The sequence below is a fragment of the Rhinolophus sinicus genome, chromosome 14 (genome assembly GCF_057876585.1).
Source record: "Rhinolophus sinicus isolate RSI-liver-muscle chromosome 14, RSI-T2T, whole genome shotgun sequence".
Lineage (NCBI taxonomy): Eukaryota > Metazoa > Chordata > Mammalia > Chiroptera > Rhinolophidae > Rhinolophus > Rhinolophus sinicus.
The window spans coordinates 184,809,378-184,834,912 of NC_142514.1; the positions used below are offsets into that span (position 1 = coordinate 184,809,378).

The window sequence follows — 25,535 nt, forward strand, 5'->3', positions numbered from 1 at the left end:
AGTCCCCCATTTCTCCCCTAAGAAAACCCAGGTAGCTCGGTGCTCTAGAAACGGTGTAGGAAACTGGTGTAGGCTTTTCAGAGTGATTTCAGGGCAGTGTTAAAACGGGCTGTCCTTTCTCAGGTAGGTAGGACAGAGGTTACTTTTATACTCTTCCCAGTCTCTTTAAGACTTAAAGCTTTTTCTAAGAAAGTGAAGTGTCCCTGAACGTGTGTTTGTAAGATGGTGATGGTGATTGATTGTCTTTCTTCCTCTGCCACTAAGTTGCTGCAGTGATTGGGGGCGGGGAGGTGCAAAGGTGGGGCGGGGCTGGGTGGGGTCAGTACTTGTTGGATCTTAAGGATAAGGTTGGTTGTGTCCAGAGGTAACTGATAAACCTTATAATTTCAGACTGTCACATGTCACTTGGTCACCTCTTTGAATTAGACAACCCAGACCCCGCTCTAAAGATAATTTGCAAGAGGACAGAGTGGTCACTTAACACTTCTTACAATGACATGTGCCTTAGAATGACTTGTGCACCAAATTCCAAACAGTTCCTTTTTGGGGTAAATTTTGTGTCTGAAATTATTTGATCTGTTTTTTAGAAAACACACCAACTTTTTAAGTCCTATGGCTCAATAAATAAGATGATTTCTGGAACACAAATGGGCAAATAGTATGTAGAATGTCATTAGAATCATTATGTCACTGTCACTGGTCCTGGGGTTGCCAGGCCTTTTCTGATTATCAGATGCAACAAATGACGTCCAATTTTATTGACCAGTTTGGCTTCAACGATGAGAAGTTTGCAGATCAAGATGACATTGGCAAGTGAGTATATTTTCCTGTTTCCTTAATTGTCTCGTGCACTCCTGCTGGTTGTGAGACATTTTGTGACTGTCCTGGGCTCAGGTGTTCCTTTCCTTCCAACGCGTCCAGCCCTGGGGACAAGTAGGAATTAGAAGGTCTCCCACTAGGAGGGATTGCTTTGGGGCTTTGCCTCTTTCACAGAGGTGTGTTTTTACTAGATTTAGGAACTCCTCGTTAGTTGCCAGTAGCATTATGTAAAGTAGCTCCTCCTGGAGAGAGAACTGGTTTGAGCAAGCACAGGGGGAGGTGTTAATATTACAGTGCGGGGCGAGCAGCCCCAGCCTGCGTGTTCTCTTGTCGAGGTGACTCACTATAAGGCAGAGGTAGGTTTTTGCAAGAGCCAGGCAGGCAGAGCACTGTGCAGTCAGGGTCAGAGGCGCACAGAAATGGGGATTGTTAGTGCTGTAGAGAACGAGGTGTAGCAGATGTGCGGTGATCCACAGAAATGAAAGCAGCCGGCCTGGCACCTGACCTGCAGGTGAGAGGTGTTTATAAATAAAGGGTGTATGCAAATGGGGTTTAGAGTGTTGATGGCTGCTCTCACGGGTGACCCCTGTGAGCCCCCAGTGTCTGTTACTGTTCCTCCAGTAGTTTGTTGAGCCACAGCCAGTGGAGGCTGTGGGCCCTCACAAGTGCCACGCAACGTGCTGTCGGCACACTGAGCCGCAGGCTGCACTGTCCCAGCGGGAGTTGGAGGCTGTCCGCAAAACTGAAATCCACAGAGAGCAGGGACTGTCCACGTGGTGGTGTGCCTGTACCCCAGGGGTGCTCGGCTCCGAACCCACAGGCTCGCCACGGGGCATCCGTGCTCGCCTTGAACTCACACTGAATGTTAGGAGTCCACAGTCTCTTTACAGCTTGCACTGGGTCCTTGGAATGTGGCTGTTTAGAACAGCTCCTTTAAGGACGTTAAGCCAGCCCCACTCAGAATTATGTTGAATAGCTTGTGAATCCTTTTACTCCCTCCTTTCTCCCCGTTGATGTTTCATAACAGCGCACGATTTCCGGCCTGTCTGTGTGTTTTATGTATGAGTGTGCTGGCTGTACCTGCAGAAAGCTCAGTGTTCGACAGCTTCCAACAACCTTTTCCTGGTTATGGAGCATGGTTGTTTCCGTGGATGTGAAAAGCCTTCACAGGACAGCTGTGAGGGTGTTTATTGTGTCTCAGAAGGCTTCCCTTCTAGCCTTCCCATTTCATACAAATTCCTTAATACTAAGGGAGGAGGTATCATTTAATGTAAGCAAGGTGTTTGTTTGTAACTTACAGAGATTTTAGTGATAGTGGGAATACTTTAAATTTGGAAAATTTCACAAATACTGTCTTTGAGTCTATAGATAATTAACTGTTCCTACACTTATATTTTGTTTACAGTGTTTCTTTCGATCGGGTATCAGACATCAACTTTACTCTCAATACAAATGAAAGTGTAAGTATTAATGTTCGCTGTCGTAGCCACCAGGCATCTGAGGGATGGGCGAGTAGGAGCTGGTCTGTCAGGCTGTGCGAGAGGCTGTCACTGGGACACGGCGTGTTAAGAGCGCTGATTCTTCACCCTCTCACGTGACCTGTCTGGCCCCTGTTTAAGATGCGACAGGGCTGATAAAACCAGGGTCACTCATGATTGCAGTGTAGTTACTGAGCTTCAAGGAGTGCAGCTGGACTCTAGCGTGCCGCCTTTCCGGTCTGCTGTGTGGCAACAGGATAGAAACTTGGGCGGGGTCAGGACAGCCTCTCCTCCCCAGGCAGTTGTGAAGCAGCGGGCCAGTCCGCCACATCAGATGGCGCTGGACTGTGTCACCTGAATGGGCACCACCTTGATCTCTGTGCTGATTGGCATGACAGACACTGGTCTGTGTGCTGACGTGATCAGGGCGGACTGCAGCCGGACATTTGGTGCTCGTCACGGCTTAGCTGGGCTGATCCCAGCGCTGGAGACGCAGGCTGCCTTTCCTGTTGGGGCAGAGCTGAGGCCGCCTGACAGGTGGGCGGGGCAGCGAGGCTCCCAGGCAGAAGTGGGTCCCTGGGGACAGTCCCGGCTTCTCAGGCTAGTTCTGGATCCCTCTTACCGAAGGGGGATTCTGGCTGTCGCTCACACAGAAGCTGACATTAGGTGCTTACATTTTACCTTAGTATAGGGGATAGGCACTGTTTTTAAAGGAAGGGGAAGAATGCAATGTACATTGGTAACTTTTGGAGAAAATAAATTGATTTGTAAATCTGTTCTGTTCTTTCCCTCCCTCTCTCGTTTCTATTTAGGGAAATATTGCCTTGTTTGAAGCGTGTTGTAAGGAAAGAATACAGCAGTTTGACGATGGCGGCGGGTCTGACGAGGAAGACATCTGGGAGGAAAAGCACATTGCGTTTACACCAGAATCCCAGAGACGGTCCAGGTGAAAGATGAAAGATGTCTTGTTAAGGCACAAAGCAGATGCTTACTAGGAGAAGTGCACTGTGTCCTGGAGCCCAAAGCTTTTGTCCTGATAGAAATGCCCTGGTTGATTGGTGTGGTGGGTGCCGGTGCTCCCAGCTGCTGGGAGACAGGTGTGGACAGGGTGACCTGCTTGAAAATGCTGGCGGGGTTTAGCTGTCGTTCACAGAGCACTGTGACAGCCTCTTCTGCGTGGGGACGATGCTGAGGAATGTAGTCGCACAGGCTCTGATTAATTGTTCCCTTCCCGTTAACAACAGCGGCAGCCGGGTTATGTTTTGGTTGTTACACAAGACTGAAAGTTTCCCCAAGGAGGGAAAAGTTCTCTCTAAAAGCTAATCTAACTTGCGGAGATAGTCATGTCGGTTGACACGCCTCAGAATCAATCCAGTTTTTATTTTTTCCTAATTTTCTTTAAGTCTCTCTGTCACAAGAACCCAGATTTGCTTCTGTACACAGGGAGTTCTTGTTACCTGAGTATCATTAGACTCCTCATAGTTAGTAGAACAACAGCTGAACTTTCATTTTTATTTCCTTTAATTTTAATAAGTAATGTTTTAACATGGCATACAATCTGAAGAGAAAAGGGTACAGTGAAAAGTATAATAAAACCTCCTCTGTCCCATCTCCCAGCCAGCCCCTCAGCGGCTTACCCGGCAGAGATGTTTCTGTCTCACAGTCCAGAGCTGTTACGGTCACTAAACTTCGCTTCTTTCTTTGGTTTCCACTCTGTCACCTTCCACATGTTGGTTACTCACCTTGTGACCACATTGTAGCTGCCGCAGCTCCAGGAACAAACAGCAAGAGTCAGGTGTCTTCATGGGGATTTTTTCTTTTTTAAGATCAAGCGCCAGTCAAACTTGTCTGTCACCCTTTGCTAGGAAATCTTGGCCGTTGTGTTGTGAATTTACTCAATAACCGTTGCCTGGTAGCATTTATCCTCTGGAGGCAGACCGTCCTCACACACTAAAACTGCAGTGCAGTTGGTCCTAACAGAGCATTAAGTGTGGCAGTGAAGAGTGTCCTGGAGGAGATGACAGGTGACACCCAGAGGGAACACAATGTGACAAGAGAAGGCAGTTGTTTATTTAACGTCTCTGTTGAGGTAGAATTGACTTGTAGTAAACTGCATTTATTTTAATTACGCAGCGTGATAAGTTTTGACATGTGTATACCTCCATGAAACTGGTATCCCGTCAGCATCATAGATTTACCCGTCACCCACAGACATGGCCTCGTGCCCTTTGGGAAGACCTTCCCCCACCTGCTCTCTGTTCCGTTAGAATGATTTGTGTTTTTTTAAAGTTTTATGTAAATGAAATCACACATTATACATTCTTTTGTCTAGCTCTTTTCACTCAGCATAATTATTTTAAGAGTCATCCCTGTTGTGTAATGTACCAAGAGTTCATTCCTTTTTATGGTTGAACAGTGGTCCATCAAATGGATACATTATATAATTTGTTAATTCATTGACTTGTTAATGAACATTGGGGTTCTTTCTAGTTTTTGGCTGTGATATCATTTGAAACTAGAGAGTGATAAGTTAAAGATGTATACTTAGAAACCCTGAATAACAAAACAGAGTTAATAAGCTAACGAAAGGAAATTAAGTCACTTTTTTAAAAAAATCTAAAGGCAAAAAAAATAAAAGGCAGCTGGTACAAACAGAAAACTAACAGCAAGATGATAGTATTAAACCGAGGCAACCACATCAGTAATGGTTTAAGTAATAAACAATAAGTACTAAACAAATGATCCAGAAACCCCCAGTGAAACACAGAGATGCTCAGGTTGGATTTAAAAAAAAAAAGGATCTAGTTTATTCTGCTTGTGTGAAATAATTTAAATATAAATACAGAAACGAGTCAAAAGAAAAGGTCCAGGGTCTATATTTCAAAGGAAGGGGATAAAGAAAAGGTCATAAAGAACTCTATTCATTAAGAAGACTTAACAATTCTAAATGTCTGTGTACCTAATAATAGCTTCAAAATACACAGAGGAAAACAACTGCAGGGAGAAGCAGACAAATCCACAATTATAATCAGATATCTCAACGCTCCTCTCTCAGTAATTGATACAACAATAGGCAGAAATCAGGAAAGATACAGAACACTCAAACAGTACTACTAACCAGCTTGACCTGCTGGACATTTATGAAGCACTCCACCCAACAGCAGCAGAACATGCATTCTTTTCACGTGTACATGAAATATTTATTAAGCGAGATTATATTTTGGCTGTAAAGCAAGTCTCAACAAATTCCAGGGTTTCAAGTCATACAAAGTATGTTCTCTGACAAATAGCAGAAATATCTCTAGAAAGTCTCCAAATGTGTAGAAACTAACACAAGTTAAGAAACCAAAGGGAAAATTACACAGTGTTTTGAATGGAAAGAAAATGAAAACACAGCATACCAGAATTTGGAGGACACAGCTAGAATAGTACTTAACGGATCATGTTTAGCACTAACTGCATACTTTTAAAAAGAAGAAACATCTCAAATCAGCAACCTCAGATTCCACCTTAAGAAACTAGAATGCAAAACAAAAACAATAGAGAAAATCGTAATCAAAAGTTGTTCTTCGAGAAGATTAATAAAATTGATGTACCTATAGACAGAATGATCAAGAAAAAAGAAGATACAAATTACTAATATCAAGAATAAGAGAGGTGACATCACTACAGATTCTACAGATACTGACTAAACGAAGATAAGGGCTTATTATGAATATCTCTATGCCAGTAACTGAAAACTTAGATGATCTTGGAAAGATACAAAGTACCAAAGCTCAAGCAAAAAAGGTAACCTGAATAGTCCCATATCTACTAAAGAAGTTGAATTTTTAATTTAAAACTTCCCACATGTACCAAAAAACCTCTAGACCCAGATGGCTTCTCTGGTGAATTGTATCAAATATTTCAGGAAGAGATTATACCAGTTCTATACCAAAGCTTCCAGAAAATTGAAAAGAAGGGCATAGTACCTATGTCTATGAGGCCCCATCAGTGCAAGCTGATACCAAAAGCTGACATTACATTGCATTACAAGAAAAGGGACCAGTTATTCTCATGAACATAGATACCACAACTTTTAAAAACTTAGCAAATAAATGCAACAATAATATATCATGACCATGCAAGATGTGTTCCAAGAATCCAGAGTTAGTTTAACATTCGGAAGTGAATCATACAGCTAGCTGAATGCAGCATCCATTCCTAAGGATTTTCAGCAAACTGGAGCTAGAAGGGAATTTCTTCCACCTGATTAAAGCTTCTACAGTAAACCTACCATTAGCACCATACTTAATGGTAAAAGACTCAGCGATTTCCCCTTAAGATCAGGATCAAGACAAGGGTATGTGCTCTCACCACTGCTTTTCAGTGTTTGTGCTGGAGATTCTAGCCAGTGCAGTAAGTCAAGAAAAAGAAATAAAAGGCATCTAGATTGGAAAGGAAAAAGGAAAGCTATATTCACAGACAGAATGACTCTCAATGTATAAAACGTATTGGAATCTACAAAAAGACTAGAACAATTAAGTGGTTTAGCAAGATTTCACAATATAAGATCAATATAATTGTATTTCTGTATACTGCAATAATTAGAATCGAAATCACTATATAAGATCAATATAATTGTATTTCTGTATACTGCAATAATTAGAATCGAAATCACTAGGCAATACTATTCATAGTGGCATCGGAATCTTACATAGGTAGGGGTGAATCTGACAAAAAAGAAGAGAATTGGAGGACCAACACTACCTGATTTCAAGATACAGTAATTCAGACATAATTAAGACAGGGACTAGATTGAGGGACAGAGTAGAGCCCATAAATAGGTATGTAGACCATTGATTTTTGACAGAGTTGCTAAGGCAATTCAGGAGAGAAAGGATAGGCTTTCAAATAAATAGTGCTGGAACCGTTGGACGCCTGTATGCAACAAAAATGAACTCAGTCCATGCCTTTTACCATATATACACATTAACTCAAAATGGATCCTAGACCTAAATATAAAACTAAAAGTTATACTAGAAAGTCTTTGTGACCTTGGGTTAGGCAAAGATTTCTAAGATGCAACACCAGAAACACTATACGTGAAAGAAAAATTTCAGTAAGTTTTAAAGTCATCAAAATTAAACAAAAATTTCCTACTTTTCAAAAGAACAAAAGGACAAAGCATACACTAGGAGAAAGCATTTGCAAATTGTGTATCTGATAAAGGACTTCTAGGAGAATGTATAAAGAGCTCTCAAAACTCTATCATAAGAAAAAAAGACAATAACCCAGTTTTTAAAATGTACTAAAGATGTGAAAAAACTTCAGAAAAGAAGATAGATAGGTGGCGAAGACACGTGAAAAGCTCCACCTACACATCTATTAGAAGGCGTTTTTTTAGATTGTGATCTACACCTTTAAGGGTTGCCCAAGTGGTAGAGTTCTGATTAGGCAGCTCACTCGCAGAGCAGTCTTTGTTTTTTTTGTTTTTGTTTTGAGGTTGTAAATACCTTTTCTGAGGTATTTACAAAAATGGCACAAAAGTGAATTCAACGTCATGTTCATGCATACTTCACATCTTGAACCACAAAGGTATTTTGCTATAGAACTGAGTAAGATTAGCTTCCGCAGCAGCTGTTACACACTAGGATCACGTACGTTACACCAGAATCGGCAAATATTGCCCCAAACTTCAGTTGTTAAAGCTGAGACAGGTTTAAGGCCATTGAAGTTCAAGGACAGAAATACGAATCTTTTGGAGCCACATCTATTTGTTTGAAATATGTGACTGTTCTTCCAACCTGTGGTCTTAAACTTCTGATTTATAAAATTCAAAAGGAAAATACAGAAGAAATTAATACAATAGAGGTTATATTAAATAAGAGTAACATACAAAGCTGTAATGAAAGTGAATTAAAGCCAAAATGTTAAAACTTGCTCAGTAGTTGTTAGGACCAGCCTACCCTAGAAGTTAGGTAACATATACTATTATTTGCAAATAGATTAATTTATGTAGCTCTAACAGGTTCGTTTCATCAGTATGCTGTTAAACTAATCAAAAACGACACACCGGCATCTTCCCTTCACTAGCACACACTGCCGCCACCTGCAAAGCTGGCACTCTGCCTCAGTGACTGAAAGGAAGAAACAGCGGGGACGTAACATTAAGGAAAGAGAAGGGGAACTAGAAGATTCTGCAGTGCAGCTCTTCCCATCAGCCGGCGGCCTTGCTAGAACGGGGCTGGTTTCCGTGCGGACGCGCGCTGTGCAGTGGGAGGGTGGTCCCTGGGGACCGCTGGCCTGCCCCGGCTGCACTGGTTCCTGCCTTTTGCTTTAGCCGTGTTCTGATCCCCGGAATCAAAATATCTGTGCTGTCTGTCGTCGTTTCCTTAAGAAACCTGAACCTCCCGGCGTTTGTCCCAGTTGAGGGGACGCTGCTGCTGTGTTGCTCCTTCCGCTTTCTGTGGACCAGTCATTTGTCTTCCATTTCCTTGCGCTGTTCCGCTGAGGCTGGCTCGGGGCCTCCACGGGCATACTGCCCCTTCTCACCCGTGTCCCCGGCGCTGCTGCAGCGCGAAGTCTTAGTGAAACGGCAGGCGTGATCCAGTTGAAGTGCATGCGATTCTTTGTTGTCGGATGAAGTTTAGAAGGTCCTGGGCTTAGCTGGTGCCTGGCAGGCAGCATTAAATATTTCGGTTCCTTTGTTCCTTAGCTCGGGGAGCACAGACAGCGAGGAAAGTACAGACTCTGAAGAAGAGGATGGAGCGAAACAAGACTTGTTTGAGTCCGGCAGCGCCAGCACCGAGGATAAGATGGAGGTGGACCTGAATGAACGTGAGTCGCCTCACTCCTCCGTGTCGCTCGCTCTGTGTTGGAAAATAGGCAAACTGGTCCGCAGTGTGAGGTGACGCCAGAAGGAAGAGTTAGCTGAAGTACCTGCGGTCGTTTGACCAGGCCAGGGAAAGGCGCAGGTTATACCTGCGAGGGAAGCGCACTGTGTGAGTGGCCGGAGGAGACTGCCATCCTCCGGGTGTGGTGGTGCCGAAGGGGACAGACCGCGGGTGATGGAAAGATGAGGCAATACTGGTGTGAAGCATCGTGACTGCACCAGGCCAGAGGAAAGGCCTTAAAGCGTAACCAGTCTAAAGGGGGTTTTTCAGAGTTGATTTATGGGTCTTGTAACTAAAACTTGCCCAGCTAAGTGCTTATTTACGTCCTGCTACTTGCTGAGAAGACTTGCGTTAGCTGGCCTGTTACAAGCACTGTCGGCTTCTTAGATTTTCAGGCATTCCAGTGTTGTCTTCCTGGTGTCCATGGAGGCTTGCCACACTCATCCAGATTTTAGGGCAGGAAGCACAGAGCAAACCCTAATTCAGACCTACTACGTGCGGGCCCTCATTTAATCCTCAGCAGAGCTTCCCTTCTGACACCAGATGTGTGGTTTTCCCACAGACCAGTTTTCCGACACCAGCTGGGTGTCCTACGGTTCAGTCAGATACTTCTACCTGGAGCTAGTGCAGACCCCACAGGTGAGGGGCTCAGCCCCACTTTGGATGCCAGTCAAGTCCAGGCCTCTGGTCCTTCCGACCCAGCGGCCGTAAATCAGGAGTTCCTGTGACCTCTTTGGGTTCAGTTATTTGCTCAAACAGCTCACAGAACTGAGAAAAGAGCTTTACTTACTGTTACCAATTTATTACAAAGGATGTTTTGAAGGCTCCAAATGAACAGCCAGAGGAAAGGATGACTAGGACAGGTCTGGAAGGGTCCCGAGCACGGAGCTTCTGTTCCCATGGATGCACCCCCTTTTCCCTGTCCCAGAAGCTCCGAACCCCTACAGTTTGGGTCTTTTATGGGGGCCTTATTAAGTAGACGTGATTGATTAAAGCACTGACTGATAATAAGCTCAACTTTACAAAGAGCCCCCATCCTGAGACTGTCCAGGAGCCCCCAGGCCCCAGTCGGCTCATGAGCGTACAAGAAGAAACAGAGATGGGGGCAGTGACCAAATAGCGTTTCTTACTGTGTCCCTGTTGTCTGTGCAACGCTGGGGAGGCCGGGAAAGTATGAAGTGGGACCAGGTGTGGGCTGGGAAGCAGCGTGGTGTCCAATGGACTGCAGTTAAATAGCCAACAGTCTTTTCTTTTTAATAAACTTCATTTTGGAATAATTTCAGGTTTACAGGAAAGTTGCAGAGATTGTAGAGGGATTGGCTCCATTTATCCTTCCTCCCAGTGTTGCTATAACCTTGTACATTTGTCAAAACTAAGAAATTAACATTAGCCTGTGTTGCTTCACATCCTTGTGAGATATTCTGTTGGAAAAAACATCTTAGAAATGGGGCTTGCTAAGGGATCAGAGGAAACATGAAGTTTTATAACACGATCGATGTTGTCAAATCACCCTGCAGGTGAGGGTGCCAGTTGCACCCCTCCCTACCAGTAGTGTATTAAAATGCCCTATTCCCACAACGCCCATCTTTTTTGTCAGTGCAGACCTGTTTCTGAAAAATATCTGTGCTACGTGAAACTGGTGAAACGTTCTCAAAATGTAATTCCTCTCCTCTGTTTAGCACCCAACTGGTCAGCCAACTTTGATGTCCCCATGGAGACAACCCACGGTGCTCCCCTAGACTCTGTGGGGTCTGATGTCTGGAGTGCGGAGGAGCCGATGCCGACTAAAGAGACGGGCTGGGCCTCTTTCTCGGAGTTCACGTCTTCCCTGAGGTGAGCACGCATGCGCCTTCTCTCCAGACCTTTCCATAGGAGAACTGGGGATGGTGTGTGCTTGGTGTCACGTTGATTTTTCCCTAAGTTGAATATAGGGCCTCAAACGAGATTAAAAATCAACACGGGGGACGTAGTGGCACAGCTCTGAGTCACAGGACAACCAACCAGCATTCTCCTTCCTTTCATCCAGGGCGAATTGAGAAAGGGCGTAGATGGTGAGCCAAGTGGCCTGGGAAGACGTGGCCTCGGGAAGCTACTTGGCAGGATGCTGATGACGATGGCATCTGCCAGGGCTTCTCGGGCCCCTCTGAGCCATCAGGGCAGGAGTGAGGAGATTAGGAAAGAGGGGGAGCCAGAAAACTGCCAGGCACCTGTGTGTGGAGGGCGGCAGAGCAAGGCAAACTGTGTCTTAAACTTACAGACAGTACGGACCTGTATTTCCCTTGTAGCTTGTCCAGTGCTGTAAATTAAGGGGTGCGACAGGTGTGCTGTGGGTCCTGTTATGTGTCTTATTCTCGATGACAGCAACCTGTCATTTTGTAACGTTCCTGAATAATACTGCCAGCATTTGAGTATTAGCCATGGACTTCATGTATTGTTGCGTTTGCTAAACACTGTTTTATTTGGTCTACTGAAAAAAATCGATCTCCTCCGCCCCATATGAAAGACTGTGTTGCTTTGCCTGTTCTAACACGTGATGTTTTTAAACAATTGCTGGTAATGGAAAAAACAGGAAGATGGTGAGCTGGGAGTTACCATCTTAGACAAATCAAAAAATTGGCTAAAACTCATGTTGCTTCTTTATAGCAATTCTGATCAGAGCAGATAGTAAGCTGTCATTCAGAGGTGAAGCTGAGATTTGTGGGAACGTCTCCAAAATAGTATGAATGATTTCACCAACTCGGCTCTAGTACCGGTCAGTCGAGTTTCCCCTCTTGGTTCTCTCTGCCTTTTGTGACTGGAGGACGAGGGCCCCTTGGTTACATGAGAACGTTGTTGAAACAGCTCACTTCCCTTTGCCTCTGTGCACAGCCTGTGTTTTCTCATTCAGTATCACTAAGAGGGCCAGGCCCTCCGGGCAGTTTGGCTCAAGGTAAATGGGGTTTTGTAAAAGCGGCACCGTAGACGCAGTGGTATGTCCAGTGTATGCCGTTGCTTTCCCTGCCCTGCGAGCCTGGTGATCGCGGTGAGGCTGAGGCTGGGCCATTTTGTCCCTGTCTGGAAACCCCTGAGAAGCCCCTGCGTTACCGCCCTGTGAGTTAGCAGAATGTTTACCTGGCCCCGCTTAGATTCGTGTGTCCCTGGAGTCTGTCACCAACTACCGATGTCTCCACAACAGAACCAGAACTGACTTTCAAAGGATTTTTGCGAATAATGGTCACTGAGTGCTCCTCCCCACTGCTAACATTTGAATTTTCTCTTTTCTAAAAGTACAAAAGATGCTTTAAGGAGTAATTCTCCAGTGGAAATGGAAACCAGCACTGAACCGATGGACCCCCTGACTCCCAGTGTCGCTGCGCTGGTGGTGCAGCCCGAAGGTGGGTATGGTGGGGACCTGGCCACCGTTTTGTCATTCAGGCTTTAACTTGCGCTTAGTTCTATGGGTCTGAAAAGCTGCCTCGGTCCGCGTAGCAGATTTATAAAAGCAGGTTTGACTCTGGACTCTCAGGCTCAAGGGCCCAAAGGAGCCAGGAGAATAAGATAGTGGGTCTGATGTCCTCAGGACAGCCGGAGAAAAGAGATTACGTGTTCAGTCCGGAAACACAGCGTTGATTGTAGGAGTAAGGGACAGAGTTTTCCCTTCCATGGTCCTGTCTGCACCCGAAAGGAAAAGGCCCAGGAGGAAGAATGTCACAGCCGGCTGCACTGGGTGCACAGGCCGAGTTAGTCGTGTGTGTTCTGAGCCCGGCGGCGCCTGTCCTCCTGTGCCACAGAGCTCACTCTGCTGGGCGAGTGCGTGTGTCTGGGTTTCAGGCTGCACGACTTCATTTTCTTCTCACCTTTGTGAACAGATGAAAGAGCCCTGGGTGTCCAGTGGTTGTCTTGTTATTCACAATACAGTGGTACCTTGGTTTTCCAATGTCTCCGTTGACAAGCATTTTGGTTAATGCACGCCGTAAACCCAGAAGTAAGTGCTTCGGTTTTCAAACACGCCTCTGAAGTCGAATATGTCACGCGGCTTCTGCTGAGTGCAAGATCCTGAGGCCTAGCTGTCGGCTGTTTTCGAACGTTTCAGAACTCGAACGGTCTTCTGGAATGGATTACGTTCGAAATCCGAGGTACCACTGTACACACATCGTTCCTTGCATAGGCCCTGAACTGTCTTTAGCTGATGAACGGGGTTTTGGGAAGTGAGGGGAGGGGGAGGAGGTTAGTGCAGCGGGTATGAGCGGGAGTCGGTATATGTGAGGGAACAAAGAAGGAGGTCCTTCGAGAAAGAAATGAGGATACGGATGGAGGGCACAGGAACCGAGGGGCAGGGCAAAGTAATAAACCAGCAGCCAATACTGGTTTTGTTTCTCATTCTATCAAACATTTTATGTGGATGACTTCATCTTATCCCTCAACAAATGGGGTTCAGTTATCCCCATTTGGTGGATGAGAAAACCCAGGCACAGGTTAGATACCTTTCCCAGGGGTTATGAACGAGTCAGTGGTGAAGCTGTGGTTTGAATTCAGGAAGTATGATTTCATAGCCCCAGCTCATAATCAGTACACCACATGGCTCCCTGTTATAGAAGAAGGAAATAAACCACAAGAAAGTAACTTGAAAAAGAAAGAAGAGGATCCAAGTGGGGCAACTGAAGGGAAAAGGCTGCACGAGCACAGTCACTGGATAAGCTGTGGGCTGCGTCCTGTGCGTGGAGGTAGGGAGGTTAGAATCGGGCTGCCTGCCTGGACCGTGGACGGAGAACAGGGATGGGCGCGTGCTGGGGAGTCAGGTATGTGGAAGACAGAGCTCGGGAGGCCGTGGGCACTCACCGGTGTGGGGCTGAAGAAGCCCCGTGGCACATCACCAGTGGGCGTTTGTGAGAAGCCTGTGCCCATCAAGAATTGGCCCAGGCGAACCACGTCGTCGTCTTCAAGCTGGAGATGTCACACTGGGTGGGTGGGAATGCACAGAAGAGGGGTGACAGTTCTTGTGTGGTGTTGGTGTGTGTGACCTTCACCTTGTGTTCTCTTCAGCGCCAGGCAGTGTGGCCATGGAAGCCAGTTCTGATGGAGAGGAGGACGCAGAGAGTACAGACAAGGTAACTGAGACAGTGATGAATGGCGGCGTGAAGGAGACTCTCAGCCTCACTGTAGATGCCAAGACAGAAACTGCCGTCTTCAAAAGGTAACCAGGGGCGGGTCCGACTGGCAGCTTCAGGTGGGGAGGGGACTGGGGGTTATCTCAAGTGTTCATATCGTTAATTTGATTCAAATGTGGGTTCAGAGATTAGCCTGACATCTTTCTAACATCTCTGTTAAACTCAATAAATCTTAATGAAGAGATGGAGAGTTTGGGTCCCTAAGTCTGTCTGTCTGTGTCTCTCTCTTTCTATCTCTAGTATTCAGACTAGTTTAAGTCTAGCAGATTCAAAATACATGAATGTAAAAACTTGACAAACCTTTAGTCATAGTAGAAACTAACTTGTATGCAGTTCATTTCAAAGCTCAGCCCGTGAAAACCCAAGCTCCGCCTTATGCAAACCGTTTCCCAACACAGCGCGGTCGTTAGAGCTCAGTAAGCTTTGGTCTCCATGGTGTGCACACCCTTTCAGCTCACACGAAGGCACGCTTCCCAGCTCATTGTAAGGTCACTACAAAACAAGGCGTGAAAGAGAAAAATGAACTGTAGGCTAACTTCCTGTGTGGGCATATATGCACAGAACTTTTACGTTAAAAGCCAGCAAACCAAATCCAGTGATGTACTTTTAAGTCATGACCAAAAATGTATCCTATGAATGTGAGGATATTGTGACATTGTAAAGGTTATTGAAGGTAATTCACAGATAGATAAAAGGACAAAAACCATTTGGACCTTCAGTAGATGGTGGGGAGAAGCATTTAATAAAAATTGAAGCAGTTCATGACTTAGCAGCCAGGAACAGGAAGTAGCTGCCTAAAACTGATGGAAGTGTCTACTGAAAATCTACAGCGGACTTTATTCCTAACAGGGAAGCATTAGAAGTGTTCCCTTCAAAGGCAGGACCCAGACATTCAGAACCCCCATTACTGCTTCTCTTCACCGCTGTGCTGGCGGTCTTAGTAAATGCAGTGTAAAATTTTTAAAAAGGTGTAAAGATTTGAAAGAAATAAAATGGTTATGTTTGTAGCTTATGATTTTCTACATAACAATTTCTGATTGCGTCTGTAGACAAGTATTAGAACTACTAGGAAAGTGGAGCAAGTTGAGCAAGTTTGCTGGATGTACAAATCAAGTGCGTCCTGTGAACCAACACCAGCTGTCCGAGATGTGCCCCCTCTTTTTTAATTAAAATTTAAACCTTGTCTGTAAGATAATTAAGATTGAAAGATATACTAAAGACCTAAATAAATAGGGAGACATGCCACCATGTGTGTTAATGCGAAGATGTCTCTGGCATTTTCTAAAAAATTAACCCGTAAAATGAACGTCTTTCTCATCAAAATCCCATTGGGTTTTTTATGGAAACTGATGAGCTGACTGTAATATTCATAAAGAGGAGCAGAGAGAGCCAAGTCTAGCCCAGGTCATTTTGAAGAATGCAGTGAGGGGGCCTCCCCAGGCCAGGGGTCAGGACGCCTCGTTAAGGCGACTGTTGACGATGTGGCGTCCGCAGTCACATACAGACCCTCTGCCTTCCGTGGATTTGACCTGTGTGACAACAAATGACATTACAGTTCGGTGAGGAAAGGATGGATTAATAAATAGTGGGTATCCTTTTTGGAGAAAAATACAGTTAAATCTCTGTCTCAACCTAAGTATGAAAGGCAAAACTACAACTTTCAAAAGACAATGTAAGAGTATCTTTAGAATTTGGGGGTAAAGGCTATTGTAACTATAAAAAATGCAAACCACAAAGGAAATGATTGATAATTTGACTTTATTTAATTTCTAACATTCCAAAAGGGGATAAAATGAAAAGACAAGCCGTAGTCATCAAGGAAAGTTCAGTAGGAGGATCGAGGAAGAAACTAATATCAGTAAGAAAGAGACAAGCCAATAGCAATCTTTGAAATGGATAGACGATACAAACAAGCCAGTACCTGTCAGGACAACGGAGCACACCCACTCCCGAGCGGGGCGGCCTCACAGGCAGCGGGTGTGTCGTTACGGCAACGATGCAGGGCCGTTTCGTGCATATGAGTCTGCTAGTTTCTGTCTTGTTACAGAAAATTTAAAAAGTGCAAAAACTGCCTAGATCTTTTTATGAGGCAGTGAAATGTTCATTCCAAAACCAGATAGGGATAATTACATATAACGATCGACTCATGTCACTTACAAGAAAACTGAATGCAAAAACCCTATATAAGTATTTGCTAACTGAATCCAATAGCATATTAAAAATAATCCATAATGATCCATTAGAATTCATGGCTGGTGTGCAAGGATGGTTCAACGTCAGAAAAATCTGTCAGTGAAATTCACCATATATTAATAGACTGGAAGAAAAATCGTTTGATATTTCTGATGAAGCTTTTGATAAAGTTCTGTACCCGTAGATGATTAAAACAGAGTAAAGCAGGAACAGAAGTGAATTTCCTTACCTCTGTAAGAGGTAAAGACCAAAATACTACAGCAGAAATGACACTCACTAAGGGAGTTTTCGGTGCATTCATTTAAAGTGAGGAACAAATAAGGATGGCCGTCGTCACTGCCACTGTGGGCAGCCATGCGCAATGTTCGGAGGAAAGAAGAAATAGAATTGTAGGGAAGATTAGATGGGAAGTGGTAAAACTATTATTGTTCACAGATAGTGATCAATTATTATCCATGGAAAGTTCAGGAAAGCGCTGGGTAAGAGAGCTCTTAAAAATCAGTAGCCTTTCTCTGCATCAGTAATAAGCAGCTAGGCTGTATAACAAGAGGCAGAGGACCAGCCACGAAACACATCAGACTCTAAGCTATTTAGGAATTCTCCCAGCCCAGGTGCCTGTCGAGAGAGCGGGGACGTCCCGTAACAGCCACTGCAGATCTGGGTGCACGGAGCCCCACCCACGCTCTGATGGGACAGCTGAGTGGGGCAGAGAGGTGCCCGTCACCAGATCAGCCTTTAAGTTTAATGCAATTCCAAACACAATTTCAGTTGGATTTTTAAAATGTTAAACACACTCTAAAATTTATGTGGAATAATAAGGTTCCCAAATTGGTGAGAGAATCAGAAGGAAGATTAAATGAGAGACTTGCGCTGGCAGCTACTGGATCGTGCTGCAATGTCAGTAATTCTAACAGTGTGATCTTAGTGCGCAAACAGGTGAAGGGGCCAGTGTGATGGGGGAGCCTAGTAACAGCAGGAGTGGGGGCGCAGGGAGCCTGGCTCACCACAAGGGGACAAGTGAAACGAGAGCCCCCCCGACCAGCAGTTAGTTCCAGGGGGGCTAAAGGTCCAATGTGTGGTGCTGTCTGCGTGCCCAGCACTGTTCTCTGAACGGTTCATGTGTGCTAACTCCTTCATTTCTCTCGAGAACCCTAGAAGATAAGAACGGTGGTTATCATCCCACTTTCCAGATGAGGAAAATGAGACTCCAGAGTTAAGTGATGTGGCCAGAGTCTCGTGGTCGTTAGAAGAAAATGCAGTGTGTCTTTCTGACCTGTGGGCAGAAAAGGACTTCCTTTTTAATAACGAAACAAGAAAATTTGCAAAAACATAAACCATAATGCGAAGGATAGAATTGGATTACATCAAAGTTAAGAATTTCTAGTTGATAAAGCACTGTACACACAATCAGGAGGCAGACAGCAAATGGGGGGAGGGGAGGAAGCTTACGGTATCTCAGTCAACAAGAAGGTGTTCAATTCCTATAAATCAGTAAGGGAAAGATGGAAAATCCAAATCAGAAAATGGGCAAAAGAAAAAGATAGCAACAGGCGATTTACAGACAAGGAAATCCAAAAGGGCTAAAAGAAATAGAGCTGCTCAAAACAGTCGTCATCCGGCATCTCTTACGAGAGTAGCAGGAATGAGAAAGGGAGTCATGGCAAGTGGGGGGCTCTGGGGCCGAGCCCGGTCGCCCTGCTTTGGGGAGTGCAGCCAGGGACTTCCTTGTCAATGACCACCGCTGGCTGTAGGGTGCAGAGAAACCCCAGGCAGTCCCTGGGGCCCTGCGCCGTCCCGGTCATTGCAGCATCATGCGCAGAGGTGCGAGGCGGAGGGCAGTTCGGGGCTGGTCACTGTGAGAAGCCAGGTAGAACTGAGGTGCACACAGTGGGGTCCTGTGTCACGGCAGGGACAGGTGGTCCTCCAGACGGCTCATTACAGAGATCAATGCAATGAGGTGTACGATCCGGTGCCACTTACGTGACTCAGAATACCTGTATGCAATGGCTGCATTTTACGGGGTGAAGGTCGTGTGTATGAAACACCTCCTTTATGGGCAGGGAGTGGACAGTGGGGGTAGAGTAATGAACCAGGTCACTCAGATTGTCCACAGATCTTTAGTTCATTTTCCTCCTTACAAATTGCATGGGCCTATCTGAAAGCCACTCAAGAAACCATCCTAAGATTCCGCTTTTCATAAGCAAATCCAGGACAGGACCAGCTCTCAGAATAGTGGACTTTCCCAGCGGGAACTGCCAACCACCCTTCAGCTAATTTTAGGGCCACCTTGATTGTGTCAACGTGGCAATCCAGACAGAACAGGCAAAAGTCCAAATCTCAACCCACAAACAGGTGAAAGCGTTTGCTGCTTGTCTTTCTCCACCAAGAACCATGGGGAAGTTGGTGGGGAAGTAACCTTTTTCAGGTGGTATTTCCTTCTGACCCCTGAGGGGCAGTTTTCACCTGTTCTGGCTGCTGTTCGTGGCTCTCCTCCTTCTGAGTGTCTGTACTTCTCACGCATGGTTGGAGGGCAATTCGAGAAGTTCAGTCCTGGTTTAGGCCGCGTGTCACCTGCCCACATGACATCAGCCCACAAGCTGATGGGGGTCTGTCCTACTGACTGTTTAAATGGTGGGCTCAGCCCGGAAAGCAAAATGCTTTAACTAAAGACTCATTCCTTCAAACAGGTTCATTTGACACCTTCACCGAGTCTGCAGATTTGCTTATGTGCACTCGTGGACATAGTATTCCCCAAATTCCTCATTTATAGGAGTGTTCTGAAACTCTTGTACATTTCTTTTTCTGTTTTGCACACTGGGCTTCAGAGTGTTGAAATCCTATCGGTATGTACAGGCGTGCGGGCCCGTTCTTCCCCAGACACCAGCTGCATTACATCGTCCTGCTTCCGGTCCCCACTGTGCGTGAGCCTCTCCTCCTGTCGGTTCCCAGTCACTGTCTGGTGCCTGTGATCCCCTCCCCTGAGCATGCTCAGCCCCGGGCCTGTGACTCCATGGCACCCACGACTTCCAGCGCCATCTGCATGTGCCCTCATCCGCCCCCTGGCCTGGGACCGTGGCATTTCACGCTGTCTGTCATCCTCTTTCCTGCAGCGAGGAAGGAAAACTGTCTACCTCTCAAGATGCTGCCTGTAAAGATGTGGAGGAGAGCCCGGAGACAGCCCCCCGGCCCCCCAGCAGTCGCCCAGAGCAGAGGTAACGGCCCGCTTCCTGGGATTCTGCCCAGGCCCTGCTCTGGCCTTGGTTGTTGTCACCTGGGCGCGGGGAGGGAAGTTGGCATCGGGGAGCATGGGACACAGGAGGAAGTCGTTCAGTTGTCCTGACACGTTCAGTGACTTACTCAGCACAGTAACGTTTTTCTCAGTCTTTACGGAATCAGGGTGACTGAGCTGAGAACTCAGAAATAACAGTTTATCTCCTCACCCCAGAAGTCGAAAACTGACCTGTGTTTGGAGATTCAGTAACATCACTGGCCCTTCAAGAAATGTGTGGGAGGGGCGGCCGGTTAGCTCAGGTGGTTAGAGCACAATGCTCTTGACAAGATTATCGGTTCGATCCCCGCATGGGCCAGTGAGCTGCGCCCTCCACAACTAGATTGAAATAACTACTTGACTTGGAGCTGATGGGTCCTGGAAAAACACAAATAAATAAAAGTTAAAAAAAAAAAAAATCTGGAAATGGAAGGGTCCTATGCTGGCATTACCCAGCCCCCTTTTTTTGATGAGGTATTAAGTTGAGACCATGGAGCCACCCTCCCGGACTGCGCCCCAAATTCTCATTGGTTCCGTGAAGTCACACAGCTGTCAGGCACAAGCAGTTCCTGGCGCCCGTTTTCCTGTGGACACGCCCCTGTGACACATGGGGAGGCCTTTCCTGGAGACCCTTTCACAAGTGTAGCTAAATATTCTCCACTGTTAGGTGAGCCCTGTTCGGTTTAGTTTTTGTAAACTTACCTTGTCTTCACTGAAAACCGCACTACCAGAGCTGAGTGATTTGGAGTGTGGTGGTTTCTTTCCAGTTACCTTTTGCTCAGGCTGAGCCAGCTCTGAAGGGATAAGCCAAGCCAGGGACGAGGATTTGCCCCCAGTATCTCCAGAGTTAACTCTTCTGGTTATATCTATCTGTGTATCATCCCTCAGGAATACCGTCATTTTAGAGAAGTTGTACTTTCCCCCGCCCAAACCGCCCCCCCCACCAAAAATCTTCTAGGCATTTTAGGGGTGACATACCCAGCGGGACCAGCAGAGGGCACTCTTTAGTCACTGGTTGGCCGACTCCGCTTTTGTTTCTCTCCTGGAAATTACAGCCAGAATGAGGGGTTTGCTTTTGTAATTAAAAAAACACATATTAATTATAAGAACTGTTTGAGCATGTTGGCTCTGGTGAAGGCTTTGGGAGGCGGAGGCAGCATGGAGGCCGGGTGACACCCCAGCTTTGGGCATCCAACCCTGGCAGTGTTTCTAAGGGTTCGGGCAAGTCACTTTTTCTGCCTGGGGTCTTCAGTGTATGTTATTTTAAAGGTCCTTTGTAGGTCTAACTCCCAATCAGTGATGTCATCTCCCTGACTTCTACCTGTAAGTTCCTTGCTATTGAGCACTGTCTAGAAGGCAGGATAGTCCACGTCTGTCCCAATTGGAGTGTTGCTTTGGGCATCCGGTCTTGGATTCTCTGACATAAGTGGTCCAGAAGGCTTGGGATAATATCCTTGGCTCGTTTCCTCAGGGGAACCATTCCCCTTGCTCTTCTCCCTGCCTAGAAACATCCAATCTGCAGGAAAAACCGGGGAGAGCCAGTGGCAGAAGAGGGGCACCACGTGTGTCCGTGCATCTGTCCATCTCCCTTCCTCGTCCAGCACATGTCTGAGGGTGGCAGCCAGTGGTCTAGGCCTGATGAGAAGACAGTAGCAGAACAGACAGAGACACATGGGGCGCGCAGAAAGGGGGCCTCATGGAGACTAGATCCAGCGGGTGAAGGGACAGACAGCCCGTGCTAGGTAGGGCGGCGGGGAACGGCCTCAGCGGGTGACATCTGAGCTGCCCTTGCGGCCGAGACAAGGGAAGTTTCCAGATGTGCCACGTTCATGTTCTTACGGCAGCTTGTGGCAGTGGTGGCGACAAAAGGCCATTTGGGACTTTTCCTAAGCAGCCTGCCCCATGGGGCTCCTGTCCCAGCCAAGCATCACGGTGATCCCTCGGGCTGTCCGGTGTGCACTGCTGCTCGTCGGGCACATCTGACACGCGTGCCCGCCCGTGTGCTCGGCACTTTGTCCTCGTCGTCGTCTGCTTACAAGTCCCCCGCGGGGGTTATTGTCCCCTTTTCACCGGGGGAGAAAGCTGAACCGAGACAGGTTACAAATTCACGTAAGGTCACAGTGAGTGGTGAGGGCAGGATGTGCCCGGTTATGTCTGAGTCCACAACTCTCGATGCCTGTGTCTCTGATACATTGAGATGCCGTCAAATGTGAAGAGCGTGCATTGTGTGTGGATCTGCCTTCTGGGTCCTCGGGACGATTGCAGGTGTCTGAAGCGTTTTGTGTGTGCATTTTGATGCTAGTTCACAAGTGCTTCCCAATGGCGCCTCCAGCATCCTTCCCCAAGTCTGCTTTGTAGGACTGTGGGTGATGCCATCCAGAGCGCAGGACGGCAGACTCCGTATTCCGTCCCCACTGTGTCCATTTAGTATCCTGCCTCTCCCTCCCCCTGTAAACCTGAGCGCGTTCGTTCCAGTCACACCTTTGTTCTCAGCGGTTGGTCCTGTTGGCAAGCTTTTCCTCTAGTTTCCTTTTTCCCCTCAGTAGCAGCGTCTTATGTTTCAAGTGAAATTTTGTGTGGATTCCGATACACGGAACAGATAAAAAGCTGCATTCAAGAAGGCGTGTGCTCCGGGAGCAGCTTAGATCCATGGGCCTGGCCAGTCCTGTGCTTCCAGAAAGCCAGGAGGGGGGCTGGTTTCATGGAGTTCCCGCTGTCCTGTAGGCCTGGCGAACTACCGCTCAACCAAAGCCTGAGAAGGAGCTTAGAGGCTCTTCAGTTAGACTTTCTGGAGCTTTGGGTAAATGCATTTCTGAAGTGTTTCATTAAGTCACTGCTCAGTGCCAGGTTGCATGCCTGGCCTTGCATGGGCAGCTTTGAAATAAATGTTCCCCACCCCCAGCGCAAAAGAAGTTCATGTTCTGCCTCACGTTCCTGTGTAAGTGCCTCCCTCAGACGTCTGTCTCTTACTCCGTAGGACTGACCAGCCAAGCCTGCCAGGCGACACCTCAGTGAATGGGCCTGTATGATGAGTGGCCTCTGCTGCCGCTGACGGAGGACTGCCGACTGCCAGCGTTCAGGGGCTCTGGGCTCGGCTGCAGCCGCCAGGCCGTCTGCTGCACTCGCTCGGCAAGGGGTCAGGGCCAGCAACCTTTATATTCTAGATGCTCAGACGTTGTACAGAGAAACTCAGAAGTGTACAAATATTGCACATTGACAAATACCAAGAATTTTTGCGTATGTTTATATTGTATTGTTCTAAATAATGGGTAGCCTGTGAAATAAGACCTTGCCACCCATGTAATAATAGTAGTAATACTATAGTTAAAATGGCTGTAAGAATAGTTTTATAAAAGTGAATACACAGATCTATTGTATTTGAAACATAACTATTTGACAATTATTAGTGTGACCAAAGTATTAGGCAGTTTTCATACATTTTTCACCTTGTACAAAATTGAATTCATTTTTCTTCCAGGTTGGCAAGGAGTTGTAGGATTGAAATGCCCTCTAAGTGTTATTTTGGTTGTTCTAACTTACAAAAGTGATTTTGAATAAGAAATATTTGGTGTTCTTTTTATAACCAGTTTCGGATTGGTGACTGTTTTCTGTATTGTTTAAAACGGATCAAAAAATGTAAGTCTATTGGTAGAGATTAAGTATTTATTGCTACAACTTAGTTGAAAATTGATGTTATTGTAAAGCCATATGTTCTGTTAAAGTCTTGTTTGCTTGAAATGATTATTCCTACAGGTGAAACACTAGACTATTTGGAGTGTACATGGCTTGTGGTTTGGGTTTTCTTGTTTTTCGTTTTTTGTTTTTTTGTTTTCTTTCGGTAGTTCATCTGCCTTTTAACCCATTCACCAAATTTTACCTTGTTAACAAGCATCACCAATGAACATTTCAGAGCAATCTGCGTATTTAACGTACCAAAATCCTATTAGGCAAGTCAGTTGAAAAATGCTCGTGCCGCTAATGGAATTCATTTTACAGGCTAGTATTTTTAAACTAGAAATCAACATCCGGCACCTAAGCATGTTAATTGTTTTACTGTACCTTGTGAGGTTTTCACTCGTAAATTCTAAACCAGTCTATTTTTTTAGAACTGGTTTGTGTATATATATAGTGATTATGGATACTAATTCAATGTAATTTATAATTTTCTATGTCAATATAAGAATACATCACAGCCTTCTCAAACAGCTGAAGCAATATATTGTATATTGCCATATCGTCTGGTGAAAGGGTTAAATTTCTTCACCTCTTGCACTTTTAGATGCAAATCAGTTTTTCATTTCTGTAATAGAAAATTATTCACGTATTTTTACATCATTTGTTTTTCCTGACCAGTATTTAAAACCAAAAGGATATTCTGAAAAATGGCCAACGATTTTTTTAGAAATAGCATCCCAAGCAGCGTGCCTAAACATTACATTACATATGGAAATAAAAAAGTCAAATGTCTAATGCCTTATTTCTTATTTACTTTTCCATTGTAAATGGTGTGGAAACTCTTGGTGAGGTTTACAGAGGCACACGGAGCCCTCAAGGACAGTGGAGTCAGCAGTGCATCGGGGACAGATGGCGGGGGTGCCCCGCTGGGCCTTGTGCCCCTCCTCAGGAACGTTTTCTGTGTGAGTGCCTCTTCGAAGAGACTGTCTCGTGTGTCCCCCTGGGACCTGGCACCGCCGGAGGACTGGGTTCCTTTCACTCGTCTCAAGGATGCTGACTTCTGTGGCACAGGACCTCGGGGACCACTGATGGATGACGCACTCTGGTCTCACCTGGTGAGAGCTTTGCCGGCAACTGCCGGGCTCGGCTCCAGGCGTGGCACACGCTGCCTCTGTCCGTGAGGATTGCGTTTGCTCGGCTTCTCCGTCCCACCCGAGGTAACAGGCTTACTTCATCCTGCCTGCTGCTGATGAAAGAGCATTTGGGGTTTTAGTTTGGGGTAGTGTTTTGTGTTGCTTGTCTGTGTGGCAGGGAAAGGACACGAGGATGGGAAGGACGACAGCCTGTTGGGGTTGGAGGGTACCAGCCCCAGGACCAGGAGCGAGCACACTCATTACTTCCTACTTTAATTTCTGTGTATTGGCCATCCTGAATTGCAAGACTAATAGATGTCTACAATACAATACCTGTATTAAAAATAACAACAACAAAAATAAAGCCTGATTCTGTTTCTAGAAATCTCCTTGTACCTTGCTTGGGCTTTCACAACCGGACAGGGTGTGGGGGCCGTGTTAAGAGAACGACACTGACTGTCCCGGTCGGGGCTCCCTGATGTCCCTTGTGCTCTACACGAGCGGCTGTGCAGGGAGCCCGGCCTGTACTGAGTTACGGTGTGTGCCACCCAGCGGGGCAGGGCTCCTTCCGCCCACCACTGTCACCGAGACACGAGAACCATCAGTGCCTGGCGCACAGGCGACGGGAACAGCCACGAGCCCTTGTCCCGAGATGGTTTGTCAGGTCCCCTAGCTTGTCTTCTCCATGGGCAGCACTTCCCTAGCCTGGATTTTTTGGCTTCCAGCCCTGCCAATAACTAGTGGTAAAATTCCACAGCTGTTGAGGCGGCTGGTTAGCCCATTTAGTTAGAGCGTGGTGCTGTTAGCACCAAGGTTGCTGGTTCGATCCCCGCATGGGCCACTGTGAGCTGCGCCCTCCTTAAAAAAAAAAGAACTCAGCTGTTCCACAATGACATTTAAAGTGTGACATTCCCACTGCTTATTTTTCATTCTCCTTCCACCGATTT

General features: G+C 46.2%; 1 protein-coding gene across 19 annotated transcripts in view; it reads left to right on the forward strand.

Annotated features, from left to right (window-relative positions):
* PPP6R3 (protein phosphatase 6 regulatory subunit 3) overlaps positions 1-24,973 on the forward strand; it is a 128,951-nt gene extending 103,978 nt beyond the window's left edge. For 6 of the 19 annotated variants that reach the window (XM_019755615.3, XM_019755622.3, XM_019755623.3 and 3 more), the window contains 10 exons: positions 716-813; positions 2,225-2,279; positions 3,110-3,243; positions 8,995-9,116; positions 10,852-11,005; positions 12,440-12,546; positions 14,195-14,345; positions 19,338-19,355; positions 19,623-19,724; positions 22,758-24,973. In XM_019755615.3, coding sequence (XP_019611174.1) covers positions 716-813; positions 2,225-2,279; positions 3,110-3,243; positions 8,995-9,116; positions 10,852-11,005; positions 12,440-12,546; positions 14,195-14,345; positions 19,338-19,355; positions 19,623-19,724; positions 22,758-22,809 — 993 coding nt within the window. In that variant the 3' untranslated portion in view covers positions 22,810-24,973. Of the gene's footprint in view, positions 1-715; positions 814-2,224; positions 2,280-3,109; positions 3,244-8,994; positions 9,117-10,851; positions 11,006-12,439; positions 12,547-14,194; positions 14,346-19,199; positions 19,317-19,337; positions 19,356-19,622; positions 19,725-22,757 lie in introns of those variants that run through there. The other 13 variants (XM_019755617.3, XM_019755624.3, XM_074336844.2 and 10 more) reach the window with 6 other exon arrangements.
* Positions 24,974-25,535: the final 562 nt, after the last annotated feature.